The sequence below is a fragment of the Suncus etruscus genome, chromosome 19 (genome assembly GCF_024139225.1).
Source record: "Suncus etruscus isolate mSunEtr1 chromosome 19, mSunEtr1.pri.cur, whole genome shotgun sequence".
NCBI classification, from domain to species: Eukaryota; Metazoa; Chordata; class Mammalia; order Eulipotyphla; family Soricidae; genus Suncus; species Suncus etruscus.
Window position 1 is genome coordinate 26,049,694 of NC_064866.1, and position 23,021 is coordinate 26,072,714.

Sequence of the window (23,021 nt, forward strand, 5' to 3'; positions counted from 1 at the left end):
TTATTAAGTGTTTGTGTTCTGGTCTGTTTTTGATACTATTTAACAGTCAAATACTGTATTAAAGTATTTTGGTGCATATATTGTCGCCTGAGCATATATGTTGCTGGCATGTATGTGTGCATGGCACCCCATCTCCCTGGGTACCTTCAGAATTTAACACTACTGTGTATACTGGGATTCTTTTTGCACTTTGGAGAAGCCCACACTCTCTGTGAAGCATTTATTCTCTCTCTTTCTCTCTTTGTCTCTCTCTTTCTCTCTCTCTCTCTCTTCTAATTTCCAGAAAGATTTGTTTTTCCTTCAAATTTTTAAGTTTTTAAAAGGCAAATTATCTACCAATTATAATCAACTCCACTTTCTTTAGTGTTTCTCTCTACATATTAACTCTCCAGCCTCCAGCCACTTATTTCCATCCATACTTCTCCCTTCTCCTGTAATGCAGAGTAATGATTTAGATAACAGTGTAGGAATCTGTTTTTGTGGCCTGGCTGTCTTTAGTTCCTTCTTAGAATCTTGATTCTGACCTCTGCAGCCTTCACCATTTTGAAAATCTGAACCATAATCCTCTGTGGGGATTTACACAGATGTCTATGATGGCCTGTAATCTGTGCTGTGATTCCTGTATTCGCATTGTAGAAAGGTTAAGCCTCTCGTCTTTATTCTTGAGTATAGAAGTTCACAGGGTGTTAGTATTGCCAGAGAGCAGAGTGAAACAAGCAATGGCTTCAATCAGGTCTTAAGCCTATGTCTCTGCCACAAGGAATTCCTGTGATAAGCAAGAGGTTCCATTAGAAAACAGAACATCAGTTTGTAACTCTAGGATAACAAAAACAAGTCTCTTTTATCTTTGGAGTGAGCATGATTCCAAATTAAATTGTTGGGCTTACGTTCTGACAAATATCTTGATACTTTTTGCTAGCAGGATATCTAAAGTTGAATAATTCCATCATACTCGGACCATCTGGTTCCATGTGTATACAGTACATAGGTATGGTAATTGAAGCACAAATTACAAAATGAGACTGTAATGCCATTTGTAGAGATGCTCTCTTTTATACAAAAGAAATTTGTGAACAACTGAAATTTGTGGACTTTTCTTTTGAGGACTAATAATGGCTTATCTCCATATCTGTCAGCCTGTCAGTATGGGTGTTTCTAAATACTTAATCTTAATGCTTGATATTTAAGCTTTGTAGAAATGATTCTTTGTTCTTGGGTTATGTTGACCAAGAAATTTTAAGTGGGAGGTGGGATATCTCTCTCACCAAAAATATATCTGTGATAAAAGGAGCTAATCACCAACATATGTACAATTTCTTCAATCCATTTAAGCTTTACAATAACAAAATCAAAGTGATATCTATGTCAAAGGCACACTGAGAAAGTTCAGGTGTTCCTTTCCAGAATGCTCTTTCTGCTCCCTTGCACCTCTTTTTCGGAAGTCACCACATACAACAAGCAAAGACAGGCCTGATATAAATGGGTGTGAAGCAATGCTACCTGCTTTTCATCCTCAGTGTGAGGGTAAACCCAAAAGCTTCTCATAACTATGTGTAAATAACAAGACCACTGCACATGGCTCACAGTTCAGTAGTAAATCTTCCATGATAATTTTCTATATTTCCAAATGCCATTTCCAACAATCTGCCAATAGATAAAATTTGGGAGGCTAGGGTTTTAAAAGGTAGAAATGGCAGTATTACATTGATATATTTTATAGAGAAATTTTTTGAACTGTCTTTCAGATCATAGGTGAAAAATGTGTTCTTTTCCAACTGTCACATACCAAAAGGAAGGCACAGTCATCAATAGAAAAACAATCAGTATGTTGCAAATTTTATTTACACCCCCCCCCACGTTCTGAAAGTAAATTAAGAGAGAATAACATTTCCATTTTGACTGTAAAGTGCTAATTAATTACTAACTTCATTTCTCCCAGAGGCAAAATATTATCATTATTTTAATGAAATTAAATTTCACAATCTTCTAATTGTTATAAAAATATTTAGCAGCAATATCTGTTTAATTATTTAGACATCTCTTAATGGTGTAAATATTATCTGTGCATTCATAAATATTTTTCTGCTTTGTCCGCAGACACTCAGTTAGGGAGCTGCTGCTTCTAGGGCTTAAATTAAGATCTATTTAAGGTTGCCTGCTGGCCACAGCATAATTACTTACACTTGCTAAAGCCTGAATTTGTTAGATTTAGCAGCAAGGAGTATTCTTTGCTTTCACAAATAAATTTTATTGTTGATGGTATTAGAGAGCATTAGGGTGGAGCTGAAGTAGTTGAAAATTTAATTATTATGATCCCTTTAACAGCAATTGTTTCCAAATTCATAATTCTCTGTAATCACAGGATTATGAATCACACCCTTGTGAAATATTTACACTAAATATTTTAGCATATAATCCCTTTTCTAACTCTTTCCAGTGGCAAGATTTTTAGCTTCCGCTTCTTCCTTTTTGCTTTCTTGTTCACCTGAAAGCAGTGTTTCTTCCTAAGAATATCAGAATCATATTTTTTCCTCCCAATTTTTTTTATGTTATAGTGTCTAAGTAAGTTATGGTAATGGTCATCAAAACATTAATTTTTCAAAAGAGCCTAAGTTTTCCTTTAGGATAAAAATAAGAAAGAATGATTGGTTTTGGTTTTGATTTTGGTTCCTGTAGATAATTGGTAAGAAAAAATTTTCACCTGGAATCACTTGTTATTATAATAATTTATAATAACAAAGTATACTAATAAATTTACAATAAAATTTTAGTATAATAAATTGTTGTGCTATTATATTATTACTAATTGTAGAGTGAATGAGGGATAAACTGTCTTTCTGGTCAACCTCTCAATATCTCCAGTATAAATTAGGAATAATTTTAAATGCACTCAAATGTCACATGACCCAAGAAAAATACAATCAGTATCTTTCTTTAAACTGCATTGTCCTCTTTAGTTGGTTTGAATTTTGCTCTTTAGCCATTGCTATGATGATGTTTTTAAACATTTATATTTGTTTATTGTAGTACCCCTCCCATACGATGGATGGAAGAAGTTTTGCTGAGAGCCAGGACTATTGTTTACCGCTGTGTTCCCAGTCAACACAAGTGCCTTAAATATAGTAATATAGTAGACAATCAATAAATCATTATGGGATGCATGAAGTTTTCCTCTCATTTATCAGCTGTCTAAAGTACCAGATCAGAGCAAAGTAATGAAATTTTCTTCTTGTCCTGGCATGCATTTTGATGGCTGACAATTTGATGTAAATGTAAGCATTTATCCTGAGCTGCCTGTCCTGCTGAGCCCCACTAGAAGGGTGTCCTTGCAGAACAAAAGCAGAGATTGAGTGTGTTATGTAGTTGCATCTTCAAAAAAAAATAAACTAAATCCTGGAACATTTTGTTTTTAACAAAAGGGCCCCATGAACAAATAAACTGCTAAAACTAGATATTACATGAAACTAGCAAATTTTTTCTAAGTATCTCAGATGTGTGATAAAGCATGTTTGTGCTCTTCAAAACAAGATTTTTTTTTCACTTGTCCCATTGAGAAGATGGAATGGAAAGTATTATTCAACACTCTGTGCAAAGTATCTGAAATATAAATGCTGAAAAAGTGGGGATTATGGTCAATACTTTCATTAAATATAGGCAAGAATGAATGATTTTTAGATGGAGATCTCCAAGCATATTTTCTAAAATAGGTTTGCTAGTATTGACCCATATCCAGAATCAACCTCCCATGTCTCCTACTTTTTTTCTGACATGTTGTTCCTATCTGAAAACCTCTCTACCCTTCTGCTGAAGCTGAAGAAATGCTACCTCTCGATGCATCTTCCTACTAATGTTTGATAGTTTAGTTTGATCTGTCCTACAGAGTAGAATTCCTATGCTTAGAAACTCAGAAGATGCTTTTGTCAAGACGAAGGTGATATCATCCAGGTTAATGTTTGTGCAAATAGGTGATGAAGTGACATCATTTTTTTCAGTCAAGTTCAAATGTTGGTGTGAATTGTGTATTATGACCCTTTTCAGCAAAATAGGCATTTACAGATATTTAGAATTTATAAATTCTGACAGACTCACAATATTTATAACCCTCCATTTTTTAAAGCCTTTGCCAATTTGCAGAGCTTAACATTTGGCGCACTGGTATGCTTAAGATTTTAAATAATAATAGATTTGTTTATTTATTCCACCTGGAACAGAAACTGACTCCCCTCCCTTTGGCTCCTTTGGAAGAAAAGACTATAAATAGTGTCACCGACTCTGGGATCAGGAATAGGGAATTGAAATTCGAGAGAGGTACAGAAACATTTCCATTATCACTGATGCCTTAAGTGTATTTTTAAAACAGTTCTGTTTCTGTAATCATGCCCCTTCTCTCCTTTGCTTCTCCCATTTCAGTTATATTTGAGTCCCCCAAACCTGTTGCCAGCTTTAGGATTTAGTTTCATTAATGGGGGACAAACAGTGAAAGAACTAGCTGACTAGGTAGGAGAAACTTTCCTCTAGGGAAGCCACGACAATTCTCCAGTGTTCCTCTTACATTACACAAGAGTCAGCTGATACTGAGATTCAATGTCTGAAATGTAAATTCATTATGCAGCCAGCAAATATTCGGATGAGCTCTCAACTCATGATAAAGAAGAGGAAAACTAATTGTAATTACAACAATAAGCCTAAATATAATTCCAGGTAGTCTGTTCTCTCATGCATTCATGCTTATATATGCTTAGTACAGGATCAGAAAGAAGTTGGGTTTTTTTGTTTCATTTTGGTTTTGGGCCACACCGGCAGCTCTTAGAGATTACTCCTGGCTCTGCACTCAGAAATCGCTGCTGGCAGGGTCGGGGACCATATGGGATGCAGGGATAGAACCTGGTTCCATCCCAGGCCATCCACATGTAAAGCAAATGCCATACCACTTTGCTATTGCTCGGCCACAGAAAGAAGTATTTTAACTACTTACTCCAAATAATACCATTTGTTTTTCTTTACCAGTTTATTTTTTATTTTTTAAATATATGGATACTTTAAAATGTCAGCTATTGCATAGTTCATCATAATATATTTGTTTCCAGATAAGTAGGGGCAGAATTATTTTTAAAAAAGAAGAAGGGGCTGGAGAGATAGTATGGAGGTAAAGCATTTGCCTTGCATGCAGAAGGTTGGTGATTCGAACCCCGGCATCCCTGCCAGGCACAATTTCTGAGCATAGATCCAGGAGTAACCCCTGAGTGCTGCCGGGTGTGACCCAAAAACAAAAACAAAAAAAAAAAAGAAAAGAAGAAGAAGAAGAAGAAGAAGAAGAAGAAGAAGAAGAAGAAGAAGAAGAAGAAGAAGAAGAAGAAGAAGAAAAGAACAGCAAGCAGAAAATTTGTGAAAATTATTACATCTTGCAGTGAGGTTGTCATTATAAGGAAGTTTACTGAGTTCTTGTTTTTGATTGATTTTTGTTGCTTCTTTTGTTTTTGAACATAAGTGACTTCAAATACAAGTTGGCATCTAAATTAGTGTGTTCCTATAGGGTGACAATATTAAAAGATTTGGAATTGTACAGCCACATATGCAGCTGTGTCACTCAAGACTCCCAAGCACTGTGGCTGATACTATGACTTTCGTAGGGTGTTCTTTTGGGCCTTCAGGATGTAGAAAAAGGCAGGGGGAGGGTGCCCACACTCACTCCAAAAAGTTCCGGCGATGTCAGCCCAATTACCAGCATATCTAAAGTTTGGTCAGATTGGTATCAGCAGAGAGCTATAGTTGAGTGGTAAATCTGGGCCATTGATGAAACAGTGTATGTGGTGAGTGTAGCTCACCATCATTTGTTTTCTTAAAAAATATGGAAATCGGGGCCGGCGAGGTGGCGCTAGAGGTAAGGTGTCTGCCTTGCAAGCGCTAGACAAGGAAGGACCACGGTTCGATCCCCTGGCGTCCCATATGGTCCCCCCAAGCCAGGGGCAATTTCTGAGCACTTAGCCAGGAGTAACCCCTGACCATCAAACGGGTGTGGCCCAGAAAACCAAAAAAGAAAAAAAAAAAGGAAATCAGTGGTTTTACTTAAGCTAAATGATTACAGCTAAGGGCATGTAAGATGTCATAAGGCACAAAAGCTTATTTTCAACTAGTATGAAAAGACTAGGCAGAAAGTAACCTTTGTAAAAATGGAGAATAGCAATGGCTAACATTTGTGAAGAGCTGATTATCGGCTGGTACAAAATAACACATGAGAAGTATTGCTTTTTGCAATACTCTTCTAATTAAGTACTTGTTTTCCTGTGCCAGGTAATGTGGAACATACCCCTGCCCCAAGACTTTCCTGAGGTATTCCTTTTCTGTTAGAGTTAACTGATGACAGATGTTTGGACCATGCCCCAGAGTCTGTAGTGTACCACATTTTAATGATTTGTGGTGAACAAAGTAAATGCTTCAAAAGCAGACTTTATAAAAAGGGGACCCAGTTAAGTATGATCGATTTGAGGCAGAGCAAAAAGAAGGCGAACATGATATGAGGCTATTGTTTCCTAAACTAATTGTTTCCTAAATGAAACTGTAATTATTTATTAATTCTAAACTTGAAAAATGACTTTTTGGAAAAACTATACTCTTGATAAAAGTTCTTAAAGCATGGAGGAATTTTTCTTGTCTTTCTGCAATAGCCTCTTTCTAAGAGAATGAGAGTTATTGAGCTGTTTGTCAATGGCCCTATGTCTTTGTGCTTCTGGTACAAACACAATGTGGTTCTTATACATAAGGGAAAACTAAACTGTTTTAAGAAAGCCTATGTAAGACAAGAAGATTATCATATTGCTTTTTATAAAGCTATTAAGAAGGAAAATCCATTTATAAAGAGTAAAAATTATTACTCCAAACCATTTTGCTTTTTGTTGTTATTGTTTTTTAATTATTTATGTTTTTTCCATTATCTCCTAGGCTCTTATTGAGCAATAGCAGTATGGCAAGACTTGTGTCAAACTTACGTTTTGATGCATATTCTTTTGTTCTTCTTTCATAGGGCAATCCCTACATGTGCAATAATGAGTGTGATGCAAGTACCCCTGAGTTGGCACACCCCCCTGAACTGATGTTTGATTTTGAAGGAAGACATCCCTCCACATTTTGGCAGTCTGCTACTTGGAAGGAGTATCCCAAGCCTCTCCAGGTTAACATCACGCTATCTTGGAGCAAAACCATTGAGCTCACAGACAACATAGTCATTACCTTTGAATCAGGGCGGCCAGACCAAATGATCCTGGAGAAATCTCTGGATTACGGACGAACATGGCAGCCCTATCAATATTATGCCACCGATTGCTTAGATGCTTTTCACATGGATCCCAAATCTGTGAAGGATTTATCACAGCACACGGTTTTAGAAATCATTTGCACCGAAGAGTACTCCACTGGGTACATGACCAATAGCAAAATTATTCACTTTGAAATCAAAGATAGGTTTGCATTTTTTGCCGGACCTTGGCTACGCAATATGGCTTCCCTCTACGGACAGTTGGATACAACCAAGAAACTCAGAGATTTCTTTACAGTCACAGATCTGAGGATAAGGCTTTTGAGACCAGCCGTTGGGGAAATATTTGTAGATGAGCTACACTTGGCACGCTACTTTTATGCAATCTCAGACATAAAGGTGCATGGAAGGTAAGAGGACATCTTTCTGACTTAAATGAGAAGGGGTGTATTTAAAGAAAAGACATGTGTGTTGTTCCTGCCATGATAAAAGTGACATTTGTCCCCCAAAGAGCCATCTAAAAGCAAAAACAGTTTATAAAAGTCAAATGGTGTCTTTGAGTCAGTAAATCTTTTTTATTCCTTAAGACAGTGAAGCCAGTGGCTCTATAAAAGAAAGGGAAGGACCAGCAATATAAATCAGTGATCAGGGGTCCATGCTTCACATGAGCCAGGTTTGAATTTGAACTTCAATACCAAATGTGCTTGCATCTGAACACCACTGATGTGGATCAAGTGATGCCCTAAAATGTCACAGTAGTTATGGTGATCTTTGACACCATAGAGGCAGAGCTTTGAACCAAGACTGGTTGGCCAACTATTTCCAAAAGTGGCCACAGGGCTCATAATTGGAACTTTTTGGGTACCCTCAAAAATAAAGCCCCAGGAAGACAAAGATAAACTGAAGAACAATAAATCTATATTCATCCCATGTTCTATTGCAGGTGATAGTTTTAACGCTGCTCATGAACTCATTGTTAATATTTTTCATATTGCATAAAATAACTCCAGGAATACTTGCTTCTTAAAATTTACTAATTCCTAGTTTAGTAATCGTATTTAGGAAGCACAAAGTATTTTGTAAAGATACAGGTTCTAATTTTCAGATGTTTAAAAAGATGTACTACCTTTTAGTTGGGTTCACCTTCAATATGTAGATCATCATCTATTGAGGGACAAAAGTTTAAATAATAATGGACATAAGTCAACTTTCATTTTGGTAATATGCCAGACACACCACTGAGAAATTTTCCAAACATTCTGAAGTTTAAATGAAAAATTGAATAATGACAAACTTTCATAGAGTTTTTATTAAATGTGGTATTTCAACGCAATAACCACCTTTGGAAGAAGAAGGAGATAATCAGTTGGGAAAAGTAATGGATTGTATAACTATAGATAAAAAATGGGGAAAAGAGACAACAAAGCAGTATCTATTCTAAAATTTGCCTGCATAGTGCTAACCAAAATGTATGAAGACTCAAGTGAAATGAAAGGGATACATAAATCATGTAGACTGAGTTAAGTAATCATAAAATGTTGACCAATATGTTATGATTCTATAAGTTTACTGGTTTCTAGAATTGCCAGGTTGTCAGAAACTCTAAAAATGTCAAAATTATTTGGGATTTCAAAGAATTGACTCAACTTTATCTTTGAAATAATCATGTTAATTTTTTTTTTTACTAGAAAGAAATCACCACAGTTGAGGGAGGGTCTTAATGAACACATATGATTGAGTGGTGCCCTTGAACTCAGTTTGGTGTTTTGGTGATAAAGGTTGCTAATAATTTTTTAGGAGATGAAAAATGGCTGCTAGTGCTCAAGAACTGTGCTTGTCTCTGTGCTCAAAAGTGACCTCTGCTAATGCTTGTAATGCTTGCAGAACCATATTAGTGCCTGGAATTCAAATCAGGGTCAGCAAGATTAAAAAAGGCACCTTAAACTCACTACAATCTTTCTGGCCCAAAGTTGCTCTTCTTTACTGTGGAACATAGTAGGGATTGGTAAATCTTCACCCCTCTGCTTTATTGTAGCAATATTTTTTCTTATAGAAGAGTCATGAATATTTATTATAAGAAGCATTTAAATGTCTTTTTTTTAAGTGTTGGAGACCAAACTCAGATCTCCATGCAGAGCATTTATCACTGTGCTACTTCCTGCCTCTACTGCCACTTTAAAATCTATTAGCCAAAGTTTTGCTGATGTATGATGAAGATATATTTAAAGCAGAATATTTTTGTGAAAAATAGAAGCTGCTACAATAGTAAGTTTGCCATTTGCAATGTAAGGAAGACAGTCTTGTGTGGGTAGAACACAATTAGATGACAATATGGAGCTAATGCCTTAAAAACCCTTATTGTCATAAATATTTTATCAAAAATGATCAGTTAGTTCCAGTATCTTTCTTGGGGGCATATATAAATGTAATTGATATTGATATTTTTAATAATAACATGCTACAAAAAAAGTAACCAATATTTTCTTTTTCTACCAGAAAACCATGTCAAGACTAATATGGTCAGATATGAATTTGAATCCAAATGTGATTTATATGATTGGGAAAAGTCATCTAGAGAAGAAGTTTCTGATAGTTTGAAAAATCCTTTATCTAAACCAAAAGAATTACAATCCAACTTCCCTAAACCTTCATCTTATGCTTGCAAAGAAGATAATCTTCTGAAACATTATAGGGAAATAACTGTTGTTGAGAATTTTAGCTGTGATTGGAAGTTATTTTCATTTCCTCTATTACTTAAAAGGAAGTATAAAACACACTTTTAATAACACTTTCTAAAGTGGCATGTTAAAAGAAAAAAATGTAAAATTTTCTTTAAATGTAGATTCTACATGTAAAAAAATGTAGAATCCCAGGGCTGGAATGACTTACAGAAGTTAAGGCACTTGCCTCGCACATAACTGGCCCAGGTCTCATCCCTAGCACTGTGTCTAGTTTCCTGAACACAGTAGGACGTGATTCTTGAACATGAAGCCAGAAGTAAGCCCTTAAAATCAAAACATACAGAAATTATAGAATCCAATCAGGTTTGTCCCTTATTCCTTGCTGTGCACTTCAATTGCATTTCACAGATTCAGGTGTCAGAAAGTGTCTGTGTTCCTCTTTTCTTCTTTGGGACTGACCTCCATGATCTTTTAAGATTCAACAGTCAAGTACAGTCTAGTGAAAAGGCATCTAGGCAAGGGGAAAAGATCTGGTAGAAGTGATTCCCCCAATCTCCACCCACTCGCCATTCTTTTCATTCAACACAGTCACTACCAACTCTACCCAGAATCTTCAGGGCAAAAGTGATACTGGGTTGTACTTGGCAGGTTCTGGAAGTTCAGGATATATTTAATCTTAGGGAAGAGACTAAAGATGTAAATTTATAAGGTCTGATGATCCAGGCATATCTCCAGCTTTTAAATTATATAAGGAAGATGGAGCCACCACTGGGAGCTGCCGATGTTTTGGTTGACTCAAGTAGGCTTCAGTGAAGAACGTGATCATTGAGATAGCACAGCGGCTTTTGCCTTGCAAGCAGCCGATCCAGGACCAAAGGTGGTTGGTTCGAATCCCGGTGTCCCATATGGTCCCCCATGCCTGCCAGGAGCTATTTCTGAGCATACAGCCAGGAGTAATCCCTGAGCACCGCCGGGTGTGGCCTAAAACAAAACAAAACAAAACAAAAACAAAAAAAAAAGAAAAAAAGAAAATTTCAAGTCTGTTATATTTTTATTTTTTATTTGCTTGTTTACTTATTTATTTTTGTGTTTTGGTCCATACCTCCAGCGGTGCTCAGGGCTTCCTTTTAGTGGTGCTTGGGGAAACTTATTCAATGGCAGGGATTGAACCAAGCTTAAACTTCATACAAAGTAAACAAATTCTTTACCTGTTGCTTATGCAGAAAATCATAGGTAGGAGGATGATACATCAACTGATGGTCTCTAAGAATCTTTCCGGTTTGTTCTCTTGAGAACTAATTTGGCTATGCTCCCTTGAACACATCTCTCTTTATCTGTACAGTCAAATTTTTCTGTTTCTTTTCCTTCAAAAATAAATAAATAAAATAAACTTACACTGGTTCCTTTTTATGAGTGCCATTTAAAAAATTATGCAGAGTACGATTGTAGATCTTTCTATTCTTCAGTCCTCACTGTCCCATGAAATTATTGCAAAATTTAACTTGCCTGAGTATTTCTGTATCTGATGATTATAATGATAATTTTTCTATGCAATTCCAAATCTATTCCCACTAAAACAGAGGATTGCCCTAAGATGATGTGGGATAAGCAGATAAATATTTATAGATTAGTGAATAAAGATTGCAAAAATTTTATTTTGAAATATTAAGCTATTAAAAAAAGTTGGAGAACATTTGCTTGAAGTGTTTGTGAATTAACCTCCTCCGTATGCATTTACACTGACTAGTAAAACATTGTCACTGAAACATGCAGTTTTGATTGTCCTAATACTAATAAATATAGCATTTATGTTTATTTTGGCATGTTACACATCTGATATTGTATGGTTACAAAATCTATAATTCCATCATAAAAATATTTTCTTCTATTGCTCTATTTCCATTGATTCTATTTATTCCTTCTCATTGAGCACTTAGAAAGAAAATGGAGGGTAAAAAAAAAGAAAGAAAACCTGCTGTTGGCAATCTCAGCAACTCCATAGCACTTACATTGTTCAGTAAACCTAATAATCTCTGTGGACTAATTCTGACTTATGGATGTCCTAATTCAGTAAATCAGGGTGATTTTCTCTAGTGAATAATAGACGAGTACAGTGTGCCAGTACCTTAATTAAAGAGTGGCTCTCTCTGTCTTGATCTTATTTTAATTTACAGGGTAATACTACAATAATATTACTAATGGAAGGGCATCAAGTAGCATTAACAGTATTAAATTATGGTACTTGTGTTAATTAACTGCTGAAGCAAGATGATTCTAAAGGCTAAAAAGGTCTTCTAATGCATAAATAAAATCTATCCAGATGAGGGGCGAGAAGAGAAGTGAAGAGTAGGTGCTTATCTAAATATATTTATATAGAAATAGGGGTTAAATTCAAACTATTAAGTATAATGACCACACTGTTTTTGAGTTTCATAATTTAAAGTTATTATTTGTTAAGTGTTTTGTTTCCTTTTTGTTTTTTTATGATTAAATACATTTGAAAAGGTAAACATTCTGTGTTTCATATATATACATTTTATGGACTATAAAATCAACTTTATTATTTCTTTAAGGTAAGCATTCAAAGAAGTAATATTATTTGTTATATTATTTGACTGAACATTGGCTGCATGCTCATTTACTTGTAAGATGGGATATCTGCAACGTATTTATATATATGGGTTCAAACATAAGATAATGGAAAATTCTTTTTTCGAAGCAAAAATAAAAAAGATTTATAAAAATGTTTTTCAGTGGTCTAGAACAGTACTTCTCAATGAGGCACAATATGGCCCAGTTACTCCAAAGGAACCACAAATAAAAATCATGTAAACAAGGGGGCCAGGGCATAAGACTTAAGAGCTAACTGGTAGGATAGGAAGGAAAGTTGAAAGTATGCTAAAGTTTAGGAAAGAGTTGAGAAAAACTTATCTAGATAATGCCAACCAACATCTCCATTACTTACCCAGTCATACAATCGTTCTAAATACAATTGTTATTATTTTTTCCATGGTGTTTATTTCTTTCTCCTTACTGTGCTATTTAGGTTCCTTAGTGGAGGTTGGGCTATTAGATACCATTTGTAAAATTGAATTCGTTTTTTCTATATTCATCATTTAGCTTCAAGGAGGGCATCAGGAACACTGGTATAGAACTGCCTATCAGCTCATTTTTGGGTTCTTGTTGTTGTTGTTTTTCACACCACACTTGTTCTAATTCTGAACCACGGCCTCCATGTTTAATTTCAGGACCTGGATGAACCTGGGACAGATGAACTCTAACTGGGTATAAGGAGCAAAAAGGCTGACTATTGTCTTTTCCTAGGAAGGCTTCAGATATTTCTGTAAACCATCACTCTTGGAATGTCACTACTTAGTGTTTGTTCTAGTTAGGAAAAAGTTAGGAGAAATTTTAGTTTTATGAAGCAGGAAATTCAAATGGTTCATGCAAAATGTTTGCACAAAAAAAGCACCCAGGAGGAAGTTAAAAATATGAAAGCAGTAGGCCACTCTTCATATTTCCTAAGTAATTTGGAAAAATAACACTGGCATGCTCTTCCAGCTATAATAGTCATGTTTGTTATTCTGCAAGTTCTATGAGTCTTTTTCTTGGCCACAATTAGAATAAAAAATATTTACTCTTCACCTCTCCTGAGAGACATTATACACAGGACACTTTGGAAGTATTGGTCCTGGCATTTGTTCATTTTCCCCAACTAGTCCTAATTTTTGAGGCTATGTTTTGCTACTGCCTTAAACAGATTCCGGGTTGATAACACCTTCTTCTTTCTGTTACCAAAAAAAAAAAAATACCTGTTATCCGTCCTGGCATATATACTGTGTTAGACAATAGACATATGTAGGTGCAGAAGTGAACATCAATACTCCCAAGGAGCCAGTATCCAGAAAAGACACTGACTTGAAAACATAAAAGAATAACTTGTGAATGTGGAAAATGCCCCAGTCACAGAGAAGGGAATACTTATTTAATCAGGGAACACTAGTAAAAGTTTTGATAAAGATGTGACATTTGTATCTTGTGTTAAAATATGTGTTTTAAAATACCAAGCAGCCAGGGAAGAACTGATAATCTCACTGACAAATTATGCTTAAAATCATGCATCTGCCAAGGAATTCTTAAGTAGCTGAGAATTGGCAGAATGGACAAATCCTGTGAGATGCCCCATCTTTTCCCTATGGCTTTAAGCATCTACAAAGAGCATAAAATGATCCCTCTATCTGAGCCTCTAAATACCCCATATCATAGGAAATTCAAAAGTATATGGGATGATATATCAATTTAGTGCTCTTAAAACTGAGAATGTTTCTAACACAGTGTTGTTAGAGGTTATTACTGTTTCACTGAGTTTAACAAATATACAAAGAGACAAGAAGAACTATAAACAATGGTTAATTGTTGGAAAAGGCTACTCAAGTTCTGACACCAAAATGCAAAATTCTAAAAAGCTCTGCATATCCAATAAAAACAAATAAAAACAAAAAGGACTAAAGATTTACATACAAATATGTTAGGATTTGGTGACTGATGAGATTTTAGAAAGGGTAAGAAATAGGGAAATACTTTTTTTAAAAGAAAAATGTTAAGTTATATTAAGGATTTAAAATTTCTGCTCTAAGTATTGTAGAGAGTTTGAATTAGAATTATAGGTATGAAAATCATCTCCAATCGTTTAAGTTTAAAGAATGGGTACAGTTAGTATGATGAGTGCTTTCCCCTTTATAGTTATAAATGACTGTGTTATTTATAAACCATGTACAGAGCTCTATAATTTCTAAGGTAATTTCTGAAGGAAATTGAGAAATTGAATCCAGAAAAGAGGAGAATGAGTTAGGGCAATTTTAATAGTTCCCATTGATGTTTAAATAATAATCTTTTATACTCAGGTAGTACACTGAGTCACAAAGTTCTTATGAGGTAACTTATTTTCACTATCTTCTCAAACTTTTGGTTTAACCTCATTATACAGAGAAAAAAAAACAAGGCCTTGAAGTTCCATTACTTATTTTTAAACATCTCACAGATAGTAAAGTGTGATAATAATATCAGGTTGCTAATTACAGGCATTACACTTTCTCTATCTCATGCTCTCATAGTCACTGAAGCGAGCTTCAGTTCCAAAAAATTAAAAAATTAAAAATACAGGAACAGTCACCATTCAGTATCAACAATGAATCAGTAAGTCTGTAAGGCTCTGTCCAGTTTGGAATGTTCTAGCAGTTGCCTTTCCCTTGGCTTTTCATTCAGTATTATACAATACAAGATTGCAATGCATTTATCTCTGTGTACATAAATATTGTAGCCTCTTTTATCAACATTATAATGACAGGGTTAATTTGTCATGTTTGTTCAATCTAGGAGTTTTGCAGCTAAAATAAAATGATAATGATATTTTCTCATTTTATGAGATGAGGAAAAATGGGTACATAACTGTATTTTTTTCAATCACTATTGTATTTCTCCCATATTTATTCATTAATTTTTAACACTGGCAAGACAATTGCTTTATGATTTTTATCAACCATGAAAACAAGTTAGAAATACTCACGATAAACTTGGAAATTATCACCTACTTTATCTTATTTTAAGAAAGCTTATCCTTTAGTAGGAGATAATTTGTTCTTTCTTTTGAATTCCACATTTTTAGTTCATTTTATGGAACTTAGTAAAAAAAATAAACTGTGCTGATTCTGAAATAAAGTAAAATTGAAACCAATCAATAATCAATGATGCTAGTCCCTAAGCCTTTTTCTTCCCCAAGTCAAATGACTACTTGGTCAATCCACTGTCAAAGTTTTTCATTTAATTTGTTCTCATTTAAGTGAAGAGTAAAGTTAAATAAGCATTTAAATGAAAATAATGATTACTATAATTAAAAAATTAGCACAAAGTGTTTCTTTTAACTCAATATATTCACTAAGAGTAAAGATCTGTGTTGGAAACCCACTTGATATGACTACTAAAAGCCATTCTGATTTGGAGGTGTTTTGTTTTGTTTTTAATCCTTAAAGGTTTCTTGAATTGTAAAGAGAGTCTGTTTATAAGCAAACTGATTTTCCTATGAGGTTTTCACAATTATAAGGAGAGAATGTATCTAATAATTCCTCCAATTAAATTATGAACTTCATTAGTGCAGAAAAACAATCCTAGTTCAAGGCTCATCTCTTTATCCTTAATTCTCCAGGGCTATAGATTTTTTTAAACTAGTGGGTCATTAAAAGAAAAATGTCTCTTTTTAAAGAAATTTAAGGATATTTAGTAAGATAATTAAAAAGAAAAGTAATTATTTTCCCCAGTTAATTAAGCACTTCTATAGGAATCTACATTGCCTTTGCCTTTGTCTTCCCAAATAGTACAAAATAAGAACAAGCTGGATTTTCCATTTAATTTTAACTACTTTTTACAAATTTAATAGCTGAAAACTTTGGAAGGTTTAGCTAGTTTTTACACCCTTGGGGTCAGAAGTAGTTCCATATTATAAAGGGGTCATGGATATTGCTTGATGTATATAATGTTAAGAGATTTTGTGAGCCTCTATAAGTGGTTCCATAAAACCATCCTTTGATTCATTTACCAGACAAAGAATGGAGTTTATAGTACTGTGATTATGAGATAGGCAATTTGAGTTCATTATGATCTATATCTATATTTTCATTCTGTAATATACATTTCTAATTAATGCAAATTGACTGTTGCTGGTACTAACTCATGGATGTCATTTCTACTTCCTTTTTATAGATAGGGGAATGTTCTGATCTTTCTCTTGAAATCATTAAATGAATAAAGTTAGCTCTTCTGTGTGATATTTAAATCCCATAAATTCCATTGCTCCATATAGCATAATCCACTTATAAACTTTGAATGACTACTAAATCAATTTTTTCTTGTATTGTGACTTGTCCTATTGCCAGTTGATAGCGTAGTAGGAAGTACTGACAGTATAGAATATACTATACTTTAGAATATTAGAATCTCAAAACCATTAACTGTTTTATATTATAAAGAAGTGTTGACTGGGAGTCAAAATGATTTCTAGGTATCACTTTGTTAATAACTCTGGACTTTGAGCAAATCTCAACCACTGTATTTTTTTATTTAAGTGTGAGTATATGATAATAGAATTATATCACCCAGCATTGTTCTTCAAATAAAGTCCAACACAGTCAACTATATTTATTCTTTTAGGAGAGCTGTCAATATAATAGCCTACAAAAGTCCCTATCTGATCTACAATAGAAAAAAAAAATGGTGTCATTTGAATGTTCTTCTTGTCTTATCCACCCCCCACCTAAATTAACATCTCAAAGAACTGTCATATAAAATGATGACATTCAGCTCTAGTATTATTAGACTGTTCATATGATAAATGGAAATAAATGAAAACATTTCTTTCTGTGTGGTTATGTGTGTCTGTGTGTTTGAACTATTTGCAGTGCTCAGAACAGATTGATTTTTTTTTTCACAGCATGGTCTAATTTTAACTGTATCATTTTTCCTATATTGTTGCTACATTGGTGAAAAAAAAATTAAACTATTTTAAGGAAAGACTAGCCTGGAAAAAAGAAGTACCTTTTTTTTTAACTGTTGATATTATATTTTTTGATTGCTGGGGAACATTATGTATATTTCTTTAAGAATATAGGAAATTAAGTATGGTATTGGAATAGATGAGATATTTTAATTTTATTTTTAAGCTAGAAAGATTTTGATAGAAGAGTCAGCAAAGATATAAAAAATGAAATGCCAAGTGGTACAATCTGGTACATTTTGGAGATAAATAGATAGGCTATAGAATTTATATTCCCTTCCACTGTAACTCCTTCAACTCTAATTAGAGCATAAGCTATAATAATAAAATTAAAAAATAAGATTAACTAATATTTAATATAGTATTTATATTTAATTTAATTTGAGTGATATTCTTGAAACCAAAGACTGATTTTAGCTATTTGAAGTGCTTCTGATAAACCAATTAAAGTCCAGTAGAACTGAACAGAATTCACAACTAAGGACCATCACCTTATCTACAAATTGTGCAGCTGATTGGCTGCTTTTGTTCATTTGGTCCTACTAGGTATCAGAGAAGCAAAACTATAGTCACATATTGGCAGCATCTGTGAGTAATTTTAGATCTTCTAATGCGATTGGATATATGAAACAGATGGAGGAGGTCAGGCTAAGATATTATGGGAGAAGAGGAGTATAAAAAGTTAGTAGTTTGGCATTTGGGGGAAAAGAGCATCATAAATTACTCTATTTGAATTATATAAGCAGTACAGATGCCAACTAGGCAAGAAGTCATAGCATTGGAGTTAATTTTAGGACTAAAAATATTCATGAAAATAGTTTACCCTAACTCCCCCTCTTCAGATGTGAAATAGAAGGATTATATGAATTAGCCAATTAGCTGCATAATCAGAATTTAAATTCAAACGGAACTTGTGTTTTACTTACTGAGCACATTGTCTAAAATGGAATATGGCACATGGTAGATGTACAATAAATATTTAATTAGAAACGAGCAAATGGCTATTGTGTACAATTTGGAGCATCTTATAAAACAACACTCTACAACATTCTAAGAATCTATATACTAACAAAAAACACTTTATGGACTATCTTTGTATATTCCTTACTACAAAGTTTTGCAAAACAAGAATACCTGGGGTTGGAGTGAAGGCCCAATATTGTTGATAATGCCAACTTATTCAGATAACCAAACTGCAAAACAGTTGCCTTTAATCAAATGTCCATGGCTAAAGAAAAATAAGTGCCTTTACCAAATAACATATTAAAATATTTTCATAACTCAGTCACATGTTTATTCTTTTATTAGTTCTCTTATTAGAAGTTTTAAAAGTAGAAACTGATTCTAATTCCATTTTAATTACAAGATATGAGTCAAAATCATAGTATCACCATATGGCATCTCAAAGTTAACTTCAAGTAGTGTTTGTTTTCTGTATTTAACAATCAAGGAGTTAAACAATATATAAATGCCTTATTATATTTTATAAATAAAATATTTAAATAAAAATGGTCAGACTTAGAGTTGGAGAGTACAAGTTGAGGAGACAAGAGAACAGGTCTTTATTAAAATTATTTCTTTTTCATTTTTTTCTTTGGGGCAGGGGGTGGATGGATTAAGCCATACCCTACTCAAGGCTTTCTCCTGGCTTTTTTCGATTTTAATCCTTGGTGATATTCAAGGGACTATATGTATTGAAATGTTGGAGATTTGAACCAGCTACATACAAGGAAAGTATCATAACCTCTGTATTGTCTATCCATCTTTTATTAAACAATTTAGCAAACAGAATTAAAATATTAATGGTGTAAGATGATAATAAAAGGGAGAGCAAATAAAAAGTATATCAGAAAAGTGTTTGCTTGCATGTGTCTGACCATGTTCAATTCCATGTTCAATTCATGTTCAATTTTTGTTAATTTTGGGGGGCCACACCCATTAGTGCTCAGGAGTTACTCCTGGCTCTGGGCTGAGAAATAGCTCCTGGCAGGCTCAGGGAACCATATGGGATGCTGGGATTAAACCCAGGTCAGCTACATACAAGACAAAAATGCCCTACTTACTGTGCTATTTCTCCAGTCCCCCTTAAAATCTTTAAACAATAAATTTCAAAATATAAAAGAAATAAGGAAATATTTGCAAAAATCATGTATCAGCTAAGGGATAATTATCCAGAATATAAAAAGAGATCTTATAACAAAAATAGTTTAAAATGTTATTTAATTTAAATTGAGGAAGATGAGAAATATGGGAGAATTAATTCTCAGAAAAATGAGAATTGCCCAAAGCTGTATATTTAAAATTGGCAAAGAGTATAATCTGTAAGTGCCAAAATGAGTATTTTGGTATGAGTTATGAGTATTTTTTGAAATTTAAAAAAATGAACACAATTATATAAAAGCATAAATCAATTACATTTTAACATTAAAAAGACAGATAATGCTCTCTGTTCATGTTTAACAGAATTCTTAATTTCTTTACTAAGCCTAGTTTTATGCAGAAAGGTATTGAGCCAGCTTTTGTATTCCTAGCTTCTGAGGGGATGTATGTTACTTTGGGGAAAATAGCATGTTGAGAGTTCATAAGGCAACAGACAATAACTTGTGCAGAGAGAATTAAATAAGCTCATGCACTTGAGCAAAAGAGATTCTCCATGTAGATAAAAGATAAAGAGCATGAAAGGAAGTGAAGTTGGAGAACTGGCAGTGTTAGTAACAGATCAGTTTATATTTAATACCATAAGTAAGAAATGGGAAACCACTGGAAATCTCTGTAAAGGTACTATATTGAGGAAGATGGCAATTGTTTTAAAAAGACTTCAATTATTATGCTACAACCTATATAAAATTATTTGATAGAGGGGCCTTACTGACCATTGCAATAAATGCCACAAATAATGACAGCATTAAATATAAAAATGAAGAAATAAATCAGTAAAATGTAGTTTATAGTATAGATAGTAAATTTTCTTAATTAAACCAGGATTGGGAATAAACTGCCCATATGCCATTTGGGTCATATATTTTTAAATGATCATACAATTATAGATACTTTTTACCAATAAGTAAATGGTAATAATTTTCCAGTCCTAGATATACTTATATGTGGGAGCTTCAGGCCTCACATAGAGATACTTAAAATTTATTCCTGCTTCTGTACTCAGGAATTTCTCCTTGTTGTCCTTCAGTGACCATACGTGTACCAGTCATCTTACTGAGGTTGATCACTTGCTCAAGAAAAGTGGCTTAACATCTATTATATCTCTCTGAAGTCAGTCCTGATATTTTTAAAGGAATTATAATACCTAGAAGTTCTCCCCGCTATTTGTAACCAAGTAATCATTTATACTATTAATAGCTTATTAAAACTTCAGAGAGTTTCAGGTCAGCAATTAAATACACCAGTGATATAAATAAATAGTATGGTATTAATATCCAAAGACAATATAGACAAGGGTTAGTAGGACCAGTCCATGGTAGGAAGCTTGTCAAAATAGTGGATGAGTGTAGCTAGGGAAGAGAAAGAGCCACTTTGATAACGATAGTTTGATAGTTGGAAACAATCACTCTGGACAAGAACTGGGTACTGAAAAGGAGATAAATAATATGCATGGAACCCCTTCAGTAACACTATTGTGAACCATAGTACATGAAAAAATGGAAAAGAGAGAGAGAGAGAAATGTCTGCTACAGGAGCAGGGGGAGCAGAGAGATGGATAGAAGGGATGGATAGAAGACTGGAGAGAAACAGAGGACACTGGTGGCAGGAATTGTGCACTGGTGAAGGATGTCACACATTATATGCCTGAAACTCAATCATGAATAACTTTGTAACTATGCATCTCATAGTGATATAATTAAAATTTATTTATTTATAAAAGTGATGAGACATTAAAATAAATAAAATAGAATATTAAAGAGGTATCTTCAGTCTAACGCTCTCCCAACTGAGCTATTTTGGCCACCCTTAAAAGAGGTATCTTAAAAAAAAAGAAAGAAAACATACCAAGACATTAAACATAAAGGATAGGATCTATGGATGGGGAAATCTATTATAAAGACATCATAAAATATTCTTTCCTTTGGAAACTTTTTAAATTTTTGCATGGACATAGATTTTAATTTATTGGGATATGTATCACTTTATGTGCTTTTTGGAATAAGAAAATATAAGGCCAAAATATTGTTTCTACTGTAATCTTTGACACTCATGTGAAGTCTTTTAAAGCATATTGTAGTTATTTTCTGTACTTCTATGAAACTCTACAGATGAGTTGAAAAATCTCATTCAGGATCACAGCAGAAGCCTTTTTTATTGCCCAAAATCATGAGTACAGATCGTATAATTTAAGGGGCAAATCAGTTCAGAGATATATCATCTTCTGGTTCATAGGCATATCACCAGCTCACTAGAACCACTTAAATCTCTGGTTCTCCTGGCTCTGCCATTTTGAGTTTTGGAAATCAGTAGATCAGACTTTGTAAAACTGACCACCATTGTACTCTAGGATGAACCATTCTGAACGAGAGAACATACTGAAAGTGTGCTGCATTACTAACAAAGGAGAACATTTAATGTCACATGTATGAAGATTCCAATATGTATAATATAAATTTAAGTATGATTGAAAAAGAATAGGAGTCTTCTTAGTTTTTTGCAAAGATCAATGGCCATTTGATTTAAAAAGTTAATGTAAATATTAGAATAATTGATATTTGCAATTAAAAAAAGGGATAACCCAGTTTGTTTAAATAGATATCGTGTTAAAAATAAATAGGTACATAGAAAATATTAAACTTTGTGAGGACATGGCAATGGGTGAGAATACAGAGAAGTAAAACATAAATAAAATGGGTATAAGGTAATGAGGATTGTAATCTCAGAATGGCAAAATAGGGAGGTATTCTGACACCCTTTCAAAATTTTTAAAAATTTCCAGTAAAAATCAGATAAATGCTAAATATAAATATGTTTACAGCTTCCTTTTGTGTTGGCTACTTCCTGTCAGTGTGCAAAATGCAAAGATACAAAGATGAAAAACTACAGTTCCTGAACTTTAGTGGTTACTATCTGAATAGGAAAGTGTATACTTCACGGGAAAAGTTATGAAACAAGGCAATGTATAAAGTGCCAGAGATATGCATAATATTGCTATAGGAACAAATAGGGTGAGAAGAAAAGTGCACAGGATGTGGATAGCTGGCCAGAGACTTCATGACACTCTCAAATTCTATACAGTCATATTTACATGTTAGACTAAACCATATAACATTGTTACTGGTAAAATAAAATAGAAAACAGTTGAATATTATCTAATAGTTAAAAAATCCTTCCTTAAGCATCACTACACACTGAAAAACCATTTTCTTCTTCCTACCCTAATATAGGTCTAGCCAGGAAATATTTACAAAGTAGAGTTGCTTCTAAACACATGTGTAAAATGTGGATTAGCAAAAAAGCATGTTGCTATTCAGACTAATGACAGGTTCAATTTTCAATATAAAGTTAATCCAATCTTCATTAAATATAAATGTTATATATG

At 33.8% G+C, this 23,021-nt stretch overlaps 1 protein-coding gene across 5 annotated transcripts in view; it reads left to right on the forward strand.

The window, feature by feature from the left end:
* NTNG1 (netrin G1) overlaps positions 1–23,021 on the forward strand; it is a 396,206-nt gene that overhangs the window by 205,279 nt on the left and 167,906 nt on the right. For all 5 annotated transcript variants that reach the window (XM_049765717.1, XM_049765720.1, XM_049765718.1 and 2 more), the window contains exon 2: positions 7,022–7,662. In XM_049765717.1, the coding sequence (XP_049621674.1) occupies positions 7,022–7,662 (641 nt within the window). The remainder of the gene's footprint in view (positions 1–7,021; positions 7,663–23,021) is intronic.